This window comes from Cricetulus griseus, chromosome 8, assembly GCF_003668045.3.
Source record: "Cricetulus griseus strain 17A/GY chromosome 8, alternate assembly CriGri-PICRH-1.0, whole genome shotgun sequence".
Classification (NCBI taxonomy): domain Eukaryota; kingdom Metazoa; phylum Chordata; class Mammalia; order Rodentia; family Cricetidae; genus Cricetulus; species Cricetulus griseus.
Window position 1 is genome coordinate 16,682,199 of NC_048601.1, and position 10,701 is coordinate 16,692,899.

The 10,701-nt window shown below is 41.3% G+C and overlaps 1 protein-coding gene across 1 annotated transcript; it reads left to right on the forward strand.

Annotated features, from left to right (window-relative positions):
• Positions 1-1,324: 1,324 nt before the first annotated feature.
• On the forward strand, positions 1,325-10,382 carry Clec12b (C-type lectin domain family 12 member B). Its single transcript, XM_027429993.2, has 6 exons — positions 1,325-1,791; positions 3,369-3,467; positions 5,247-5,462; positions 5,923-6,077; positions 6,221-6,336; positions 9,629-10,382. Exons 1-6 carry the CDS (start codon positions 1,698-1,700, stop codon positions 9,777-9,779), a joined length of 831 nt encoding a protein of 276 aa, XP_027285794.1. The 5' UTR covers positions 1,325-1,697; the 3' UTR covers positions 9,780-10,382.
• Positions 10,383-10,701: the final 319 nt, after the last annotated feature.

Sequence of the window (10,701 nt, forward strand, 5' to 3'; positions counted from 1 at the left end):
TGTGAGTCTTAGGCTGAAATAACCCTTTCGTCCCAAGTTATTTTTACTCATGGAGTTTCATTCCAAAAATAGAAAGCAGACTAAAATGATGGCTGTTGCAAATGAATGACTGTGCAGTGTGTGTGTGTGTGTGTGTGTGTGTGTGTGTGTGTGTGTGTGTGTAAGCTAGGATTTTTTTTTTATTTCTACACAATAGCCAGAATGGCATTATCTTAGTTAGGGTTTTATTGCTGTGAAGAGACACCATGACCCTGGCAGCTCTTAAAAAGCAAAACATTTAACTAGGGCTGGCTTACAGTGCCAGAGGTTTAGTTCATTATCATCATGTTGGGAAGCATGGCAGACATGCTGCAGGAAAGATAGCTGAGAGTTCTCCATCTTGATCTCCAGGCAGCCTTGAAAAGGAACTGACTGTACTGGTTTGAGTTTCTGAGACCTCAAAGTCTACTCCCTAGTAACACACCTACTCCAACAAGGCCACATCTCCTAATGGTGTCACTCCCTATGGGCCAATAGTTGTCATTTAATTCAAACCACCACAGCCATCTACTATTGTTGACTAGTGTCCATGACCCATTGTTAAAACATTTAGTGTTGCAATGTAAATCATTGTAAAGTGACCTTACTCCAAATTTGTAGGAGATAAAGTCCAGATATTGTATGTCTAAGACAGGAAACAGATATAAATTGTATTATCAAGCTTTTTAACAGAAATATAAATAAGTGGTAGCATAAAGAGATTTCAGGTCCTGTGACCATCTAGACATCCTTACAACCCGTGCCTACACATACCTGATTATTTCTGTACTGTTTTATGGCTATGGCCATAAGCAACCTCTGATTTTCCATGCTGAAAATATGCAGTGTTTTCTATTAGAGTTTTGGCCATCCTGGGGCAATGACTGTGAGCTGTCCTCAAGGCTGAAAGAAGTGTAAGCATGCCTTTGCCTCATTCCGCCTGCTTTTTATCACTTGCCATGCAGCAAGGCATTGCTGGAAAAGTTTGTGCTGAGTTTTGACTCAACCAAACCAACAGGGGGCACTCCTTCCCATACCCAATTTAAGCACACTGTAACTTCTTCCCCATGATGCAACACCTCTCTATTGTCGAGTCTCTGACTCTGTCTCTGCTCTCTCTCTCTCTCTCTTCTCTCTCTCTCTCTCTCTCTCTCTCTCTCTCTCTCTCTCTCTCTCTCTCACACACACACACACACACACACTTATTACACTATTCAGGCATATGTGGCACAACTCTTCCTACCATGCTTCTCCTTGGTATCTGGTAAGACTTAGGACAAACTAGATCCATCATAGGATTAACTATCCTTACATACTTGCAGAGAAGAAAACTGGATTGCTTATTCATTCTTCAAACATTCAGAGTTCCCAAAGGATCATGGGAATTCCTACATGAAGCCCCCGCTCCTGCTTGCCTACAAACATATCCTCTTGGCTTCACAGCAAGGAACAATGCACTACAGTTGGAAACTGGCAACATTCTAACTCTTAAGGAGGGTTTCTGATTCGTCTCACTTTCACTGCAGAGAAACTAACTTTTATTCTGTCCTCACAAAGGAGCAACAAGGAGTGTCTTGTGTCAGTTATTTGTCTGTGTACAAGTGCCTATCCTTGAAAGGGAACTGCCTGTACTGGGCCTGAAGATAGTGCAACAGTAATTTATAGAATCACTTTCTCCTATGATGTCTGATGAAGTGACCTATGCAACGCTTATGCTTCAGGATTCTGCGAGAGTGAGAAGTAATTGGGATGGAAATAACCTAAGAAAAGGAGGTAAGAGCTCAGATAAAGTAAAGCACTTTATAGCCTTGGGTATGACAGGTGTTAAGTGCCTCGAGATGTGGGCTTTGACACTGAAGAGGAGGGAGAGGGTGCAATATAATCCAAAAAGAGAGAGACAAACAGTCCTGGAAGGGGTCAGCAGAGTGAGTGTCCTTATGAGAATATATGGGGCTTTCAAGACCAGTGTGAACTGTATATGGAATCAACGTTATGAAGCTCTTCACTGTAGGAAAAAAATTAATGGATATGTCAGAGACTGGGTCTGGGAGTGAGAAATCCCTATTTATAACCATCCTTGACTCCTATACCTTGTCAGAAATGCCAGAGAGATGTTCTTCTAGAAGCCAAAGAGGATTCTTAAATACATAAAGGAAGCTTTGCTAGTGTGTGGGTATAATTTACGGAAGGAGTCGAGTACAGATAAATCTCAAGAGAGCTAGCTTTTCCTCTAATGGTGTTTTTAATTTAAGGTCATTGGAACCCCAGGTATAACTTGGAGCATTTTTCAATAATAAATTCTATATACGTAGCTTTATTGAAGTGTAGTTGTAAAGCAAATAATATTACGACTTTTGCAGTTATGTAGATGGAAACGCTGAGTCTCAAAGAAGCTAGGTAGTTCTAGAAGTGTGGAGAGTCTTCCAGGGTCGGCTCATTCCCTTAGGCTCAGCTGACAGAAATGTCAAGTCTCTGGAGTTGGACAAAACTATCTTCTTCCCTTGCAAAATCCTAGAGCCATATGAATTGCTATGAATTGCTTTCTTTGGATTCTCTCTCTCTCTCTCTCTCTCTCTCTCTCTCTCTCTCTCTCTCTCTCTCTCTGTGTGTGTGTGTGTGTGTGTGTGTGTGTGTGTGTGTGTGTGTCAGAGAGAGGATATATAGTAACCAGCATAGGATTTGTGGTCTTTACTAAAGGTGAGATGATTATGCATCTCTGTTTTGTTCTGTCTTGTAATTCTCACTCTAATTTTTGAGGAAAGGGGTCATGTGACTATCCTGCATGTGCTACTGTACTCACCTAGCAGAAAGATTGTGTGAATCAAGGAAGAGGAAGGTGACAGATATTTTCATGACAAACATGGTCCAAGAGTTGCCTGCTGGTTCTCTGAGCTATTTGCAGGTTAGACTATACATTTTCATCCAGGATTAATTTACTATTTATAACAAGATACATTATTTAAAAGTATAATCCACATTTATAAGAAAAGTAGAACCATCTCCTTTTGGAGATTAGTGCCTTAAATTCAGTGTCTATGTTATCGTCAGATCATTCATGAATACTCATCTCCACACGTCATTCGCAAAATCAGTGGACTTGAGGAAGAAAGATGGGGGCTAATTTTAAAAATAAAAAAAAACAAATTAAGAGAAACTCATTCTTAAAAAGAAGGTGGGGGAAATGGAGAGCTGGGGGAGGGGCCATCCCATGCTTCATATTAGCAATTTTCTAAACAGTGTTAAAAAGCAAGGGAAATTTGTAATATGGAGATACTTCGTGGGTGGGAGAAACAACCCCAAGTGTAACTGCATGCTGTGCTTCTGTTTGCTCCTCTTCTTTTGGCTTCCAGAACACGTAGCTCAATCCTCCATTTGGCGAGGTGCTGCCTTGAGCCTGATGACCCTCTGCCTGTTGCTGGTGGCAGGACTGGTGACCTTGGGGATTATATGTAAGTGAACTTGTATTAAACAAAAGAAAAGTAGTTACAAAAAAACCTTGTACAGTATTCAAATTCAGGGAGGATCTGATATTAGCATGCAGAATCTTCAAATCACTGCGGCTACCCCGGATCCACTCCATCTCCACCACACCTTCAAAAGGCACTAACAAGGGGCTACTTCTCTGCTGGGGTGGGGGGAATTCTACCCCCCACCCCAGTAAGTTTTGTCTTTTGCTGAACTAGATCACACTGTGAGGAAGACTCTTCTTTTCTTAGTTATCAATTCAAATTGAGAAGCTCTTTTCTGAACAGACATATCCATTTGTTATTCCCAGTTAAAAACAGGAAAGCAAGCTAGAGATGTATTTGCAGAAGGACATGAGCTTCATTTACCTTGAAATTTAGCAGAAGGCTCGCTAAATCTACTCACCCATGGCCTTCCTGGGGGAGAGAAAACACTAAAGTGGCAGCAAAAACCTTCCTTTCCTGAATGAGGAAAAACACATAGAGAAGGAAGAGAAGGAGTATGAATTACATCACACCGGGTAGAAAGAAACGAACCACCCATGTGTCTTACAGTGGAAGCCACTCCCTAGCAGACCCTAAGAGAAGATTCCCTTGATTCATGTGGACTGGGTAGGGCACTGTGTATATAGTAAATGGAAAGACATCCTGAGAGTATATGCGTGATATATAAACTGTTATGTGGAATAAAGGATACTGTTTTGGCCAGCACCTGTTCCCAGGTGATTCATAGTCAAAAATGTTTATTGGAAGATGCTGTATGATTTACTCTTTCTTGTTTATGAGACAGAAAATAAACAAATCTTAAACATAGTTCCTCATGGTGGGAAGTCATGCACACTAGCATGTACAGTAGTTGATCACACTACTTTGACAGTCAGAGAGCAGAGGGAGATGAATGCTGTGTTTAGCTTGCTTCCTCCTTTTACTCAATCTAGGTCCTCAGCCCAGGAAATGGTGCTGGTGAACTCAAGTGAGGAGATGATTCTGTAAGCCTGTCACATTGACAATAAAGACTAATCATCATAGACAGTAATGTCTCCCATGCGCTATTCACTCATTTTCTTATATGTAAGATTTCATTGGTAGTTATGATTTGGACATATGAACACAGACTAAGTATTTACCTTCTTCTTTGGAAATAAAATCTGATACTCCTGTTGAGGTAACAGATACTCAGTAGATGCTGTTAGGAGAATATGTAGCTTACCTTTTAAAAGATGCATACTCCTAAGCAAATTAAAAGACAACAGTGTTGCTGCATCATGAAAATGCATTGTGATTTTTTTGTAAAGTGCAATGCTTTTGCTGCTGTGGTTGTTACATGCAGTATGCTAACGAATCACTGGAAGAGCTTAATAAAAATAAGATGTTTTTAAATAGATACATGGATCCAAAACTGGAAATGGTTAGAATGGTCCAAGACCAATCTGGGATTATTAGAAAAACCCCTGTCAAGTATGAAAAAAGGAAGAGAGAGATGGGGGGGTGAGCGAGTGGACCTGGAAGGAAGAGGGAGGGGAAAAGAGAGAGAAGAAGTAAGAGGGAGGAAAAGAAAAAAGGAAAGGAGAGAAAGGAAAGAAAGGGGAGGGGAAAGAGAAAAGAAAGAAGGGAGAGAAAGAAAAGGAGAGGAGGAAAAAGAGGAGGGAGAAAGAAAAGGAAAGGAGAGAAAAAGAACCCCAGTGGCCTGGGGATCACTCTTGAGTCAGCCTGGCAGCCTTGTGACAGGGGCAGGAGCATGCACTGTCTCACTATGTCTTGAAGTTTTGCAGATGTCAAATGATATTACCTCAGATTCAGAGAAGTTGAATCAACTTCAGAAAATCATCCACCCACAGCAGGACAATCTGTCTGAGCCACTGAACATCTCCAGGAATGGTCCCTCAGAGGAATACCTCCAGTCCCAGATCTCTGCCCTCCTGGAGAGACAGGAGCAGATGGCTACCAAGCTCTGCAAGGAATTCCTCATTCACACTTCTGGTAATTTGACTTACATCTTCAGAAAGGCCACATCAAGCCTGTCACCCTGATAAAAGTCCCCACGTGCAATGCAGTACCTAGAAGTTGTGTTCTTTAGCAATCCCTTGACCATACCATTCTAAACGTATGAAGGACAAGTAAATACGGATGTTTCTTTAATACTTCAGAAAGTCCATAATTTTGGAATCATTTCCAAATGCTATCAGCCCGGATACTTCTCACTTTATCAGTCACTTTTAGATGCTCTGGTTATCATAAGAATATTAGAAGGCTGGGCCTGCAAAGAGAATCTCCATTGTCCAACCCCCAGCCAGGGTTACTCTGCTTCCAGAGGGTCCTGCCATAGTATGTCTCAGGGCCGCTTGCACTCAGATCTGTTGCCTGTGTGTAAGCCTTGGTTTCAAAGGCTTCTGCAGTCACGCCACAGAATGTGTACTTTTGAGTATAATTTCCTTTTCAGACCATAAGTGCAACCCCTGTCCCAAAAGCTGGCAATGGCATGGAAACAGCTGCTATTATTTCACAATCCACGAAGAGAAAACCTGGAGTGACAGCAGAAAGGACTGCACAGACAAGAATGCCACTCTGGTGAAGATTGACAGCTTCAGAGAAAGGGTATGATTGAGTCTCTTCCCCCAGCTATAGAAATTACCCACACGGTGGAAAATAAATACGTGATGCTTCTTTTTCGTGATAGGAAATTGTCTCCTCAAACCAGCAGATGACCTCTCACGTGTTCTGCTTTCTCCCTCCCCCAGAATTTCCTTCAGTCACAACCATCACTCCCACTCTCTTTCTTTTGGCTGGGATTGTCCTGGAACTCAACTGGCAGGCACTGGGTGTGGGAAGATGGTTCAACTCCCTCTCCAACCTTGTAAGTATCAAATTGTTTGGGGCTGGAAGATCAAGATTTCCACAGAACTCTGAGAAAACTGATGTAAAATGAAAGAATTATAAGCCTAGATATGACAAAAAGAAGTACACTGTTTAAAGAGAGAGAGAGTTTCAGCAGGGAATACAATGAGGGCCGGTAAGTAATTCCATCTGTTTGTCAAACTGACAGCAATGCACTGTGTAGCTGCTTTCTTTATTAAGCATGTGTGGATGATCGTATGCTCAAAGCACTTTGCAAACATAAACCCTTGAAAGATGCACTTTCATGTCTCCACTACACAATAAAAATGTTACCAGGGAGATTCGGTGACCTGCCTAAGATTGCCCAGCTCAAACAGGATCAAGTCAAGATGGAACACTTTAGATCACCTATTCATCCACTCAGCTATTTTGTGTCCCATCCTTTATGACCTTCAAGGGCGGTGTTTGTCATAAAGACACACAGTTAAACGATGACGGATTACTCGTCTCGGGGTATTGTTGCCATTTTCTCACAGTAAGTAGGTCTGAACTACCTGATTAGCTTCTGGATTAGCTTCAGGATGCAGACCACCAGTTAGGTTTCGTGGCAAGTGTCCTGACAAAATGTACTGCTGCAGAGTCTCAATGACAGTGTTGAAAGTACACATCAAATCTCTACAACTGGGGGGATTGAAGCTTTGCAACTATTTAAAGTTAAGACAGGGTAGATGTCAGCATAAAAATGTTTCAAAGTCTTGCCCAATCTGACCTTCTGTACTTTTCAAAAAACTCCTAAGAAAGAGTCCCAGACTCCATGGGAGCCAGAAACCCGGGGGCCATGTGGAGTCAGGCTGGGCTTACAGGGGAAGCCAGTGGGTTTATGGTGCAAGTTGGGAGATGAAAACTAGTGTTTGTTTCAACTACAAGATGGTACCATGGGATAAATCCCTACTTTCTCAAGAATAAGTTTTGTTTTAACTTTAATGTTTAAAACTTATTTTCATATTTATTGATTTTGGGAGGTCAGGGTTGTATGGTTCCAGGGCACACAAGAAGAAATCAGAGGACAACCTGCAGGGATAAGTTCTCTACTTCCAGTATTTTCATTGAGGGAATTGAATTCAAATCATGAGGCTTGGTAGCAAGTACTCTTACCCACTGAATCATCTCAAAAACATTATTTAAGGCAAGGACAGGAAAGATCACTCAGTGGTTAAGAGTATCACCCACAAATGACCAACATCCTCCTGTAACTCCAAATCCAGGAGATTTGGCCCTCTCTTACAGCCTCTGTGGACACTTACACACATGTATGCATAGATACAGAGGCATACACAAATAAAAATAAAATAAATCTTTTATAAGAATAAAAGCTTAAAGGGACACATGTCTTCAAAATTTTTTGGAAGACTTTAAAACAAAGGCAAAAATGGCAAATGTCATACATCAAAACTTAATTAAATGAGATAATTGTATTTATATTTTAATGTAATTTTTACATTAAGTACAATTTGGTATCACTAATGTATCTCCTACCTCCAAGTACTCAACTATCTAACCCATTCTTTTTACTCTTTCATGTATGTTGTCAACTTTTTTTTTTTTTTTTTTGGTTTTTTCGAGACAGGGTTTCTCTGTGTAGCTTTGGAGCCTATCCTAGCACTTGCTCTGGAGACCAGGCTGGCCTCGAACTCACAGAGATCCACCTGCCTCTGCCTCCCGAGTGCTGGGATTAAAGGCATGTGCCACCAACGCCCGGCTGTTGTCAGCATTTTGTACATTGAATTATAGTCATTTCATTTTTGCTCAAATCTGCTTGGAGTCAGCTGTGGCTCACCAAAGCCTTGAAGAACAGATAATTATATGCCAGTTCTTTTCTCCCTAAAGTCCCTCTCTAGGACTTTTCCTATTCAAACATATGTCTCCCAGGTTCTTATCACCAATGCTAGCCTCATTTGGTTAGTCTATTTTCACACTAGTAACAACAACAAAAGGCTCACCCAAAACAACACAAAGTAAAAGACCAGATACTGTTTTTCACAGCAGAGTAATTGGGTGGGCAGTGCTCACAGTTGACCCAGGAGAGGAGGGTTGCTAGACAGAGACCATCCAGGAGTGGAACCCAGCACCATGTAAATGCAGGGCAGTTCCCAAGTTAGAATGTACGTTTCTCCTCTCCTATATGAATGCTAGATATTCTTGATTCATTTACTGGCTCCTGTGAACACACAGAGGAAATGGCCTATGTTTTGTATTCAGAGTCCGTAGACGATAACTGTAGGTCGTGCCCCTATCAGATAGCCCAGCTCTTTATCCCCAGTCTAGCAAGACTGTACTTCAGGCTTATGAAGCTTCTTCCTTGAATCCTGAGAAAGGACTATCTGACTGAGATATATTAAAACAGTAATATTTAATAGGCTTAGCTCCTATAAATAAAATAACATGGCATCCCAGTGTGCATCACTTGGAGAAAGCAGTGCTTGTAGCACACATTTAGGCTGAGCATGCATGATTTTTAAACACAACATTTAAGTAAGTGTTGTCATTAAAGTTGAACCAAGAAGCTGGGCACGATTTCTTGATAACCCAATCCCATCAGTAAGTCATCCATTTCCTTGCTCTATCTTGTCTTCTAAAGAATGTATGAAAGCATGCACAGTTATGTTTTTGCATCGCAAAAGGTAAGAACTTTTTACACGGTTATTACTTTATTTTTTCTAGTTTTCATACTAAAATTTGAAATGTAAAAAAAAATATATCAGTTCTAATGTAATCTGCACTGGGAGAATTCCATTGGAGGAATTCCATATTGCTGGTAGGAATAATAATTTCCAAACCATAGTTTAAATATCCCTTTCTATTGAATTTCAATACAATATATTCCGTTCATGGTCTCCCCACCCTCATCTCCTCCCAGATCCTCTCCACCTCCCCACTCATCCAACTCTACTCCTTCTTTCTCTCTCTCTGTAGGAAGCAACAGGCCAATAAAAATGTGAGCATTGGATTCTTCTCATGGAGTAGGCCTTAAATTCAATCAGACAGTGATTGCTTACAACTTCATGCCACTATTGCACTAATATTTCATGCAGGGTCAAATATATTCTTCTTAAAGAAATATTTCTCCTGGGATCATGACTAACCTGAAATAAAGAACTTAGGCATGCTAGCATTACAGATGTTAATGCTTTGTCGGGGGTGGGGTTCTCATAATAGTATGGATTTTCCCTCTCAGGGTGACTGAGAACACCCCATTCTAATTAAATTTCATATGTAGTAGTTTTAATTAGTTTAAATTGATTCCTTTCCAGATTTAGCTATCAGGAGCAGGCCAGGTTCAACGGATCCAGAGGGTGCGCTTATTTTGAAAGAGGGAATGTTTACATTTCTCGCTGTAGTGCTGAAATTTCTTGGATTTGTGAGAAGACAGCTTCCCTGGTGAAGATTGAAGATTTGGTTTGATCTGACTCATCAAGAGGAAGGGCCTGTTGCCAACCCATGTGAGAAAGGAGGAAGCTATGGTATTTGAGTCAAAAACCGACTAGAAAGTGGCTGTATTTCAACTATCCCATAGACGAACTTGCCTCACAGAGCATTCTCCACTTGACCGTCTGAGCCTCTGACCTGCTGTTCTCATGACTCAGGTCTAAAAATGATCCCGAGTACCCAGGGAGGGGCATGTCATTTCAGTTTGTCTCTCAATAAACATGGCAATACTTATGTTTTAACCACCAGACCAACATGGGCCACTGTAAGGGAGCAAGTTCCAGGAGAGCCCTGTTGTAAAGACTACCCAATCATGTAGCGCTTTCAGGGAGTCCAAAGTGAATGAGCTGGGACAGCGGGGCTGTATGGCTGAACTGCAAACGCTTCGCTTTTTAGAGACTGTCTGTCTGAACCCATTGAACAGGCTAAGTGTCACCTCCATGTACAGAGTAACTCGGCTTTGTCTGCCTATGAAGGGACACTACCAATTCTCATAATTGATAACCTAGATGAAGAGGGATGGACACTGTCTTAAGTCCTTTGATCATTTATTTAAACCAATAATATTCAGGCTATTGATTTTGCACTCTGGGTATTATCAGAATAATAAAGATGTTTACTACTTTAATATTAATATGCCATTTCATTTTATTTGCTGTGTGTATGTATGACTATCGTGTATGTGCATGCGGGTATGAACATACGTGTGGATACTTGTACCTGTGCATATGTATGCAGATCAGTGGAGGGCACTGGATGTATTCCTCTATCACTCCCCACTTTCTCTTTAATGCAAGGTCTCTCCCTGAACCTGGAGCTTGTGGGCTTTCTGTTCTGCTAGGCTGGAAGCCAGCAGTCTCCAGCATCTTTCCACCTCTGCTCTCTAGGTGCTGGGCTT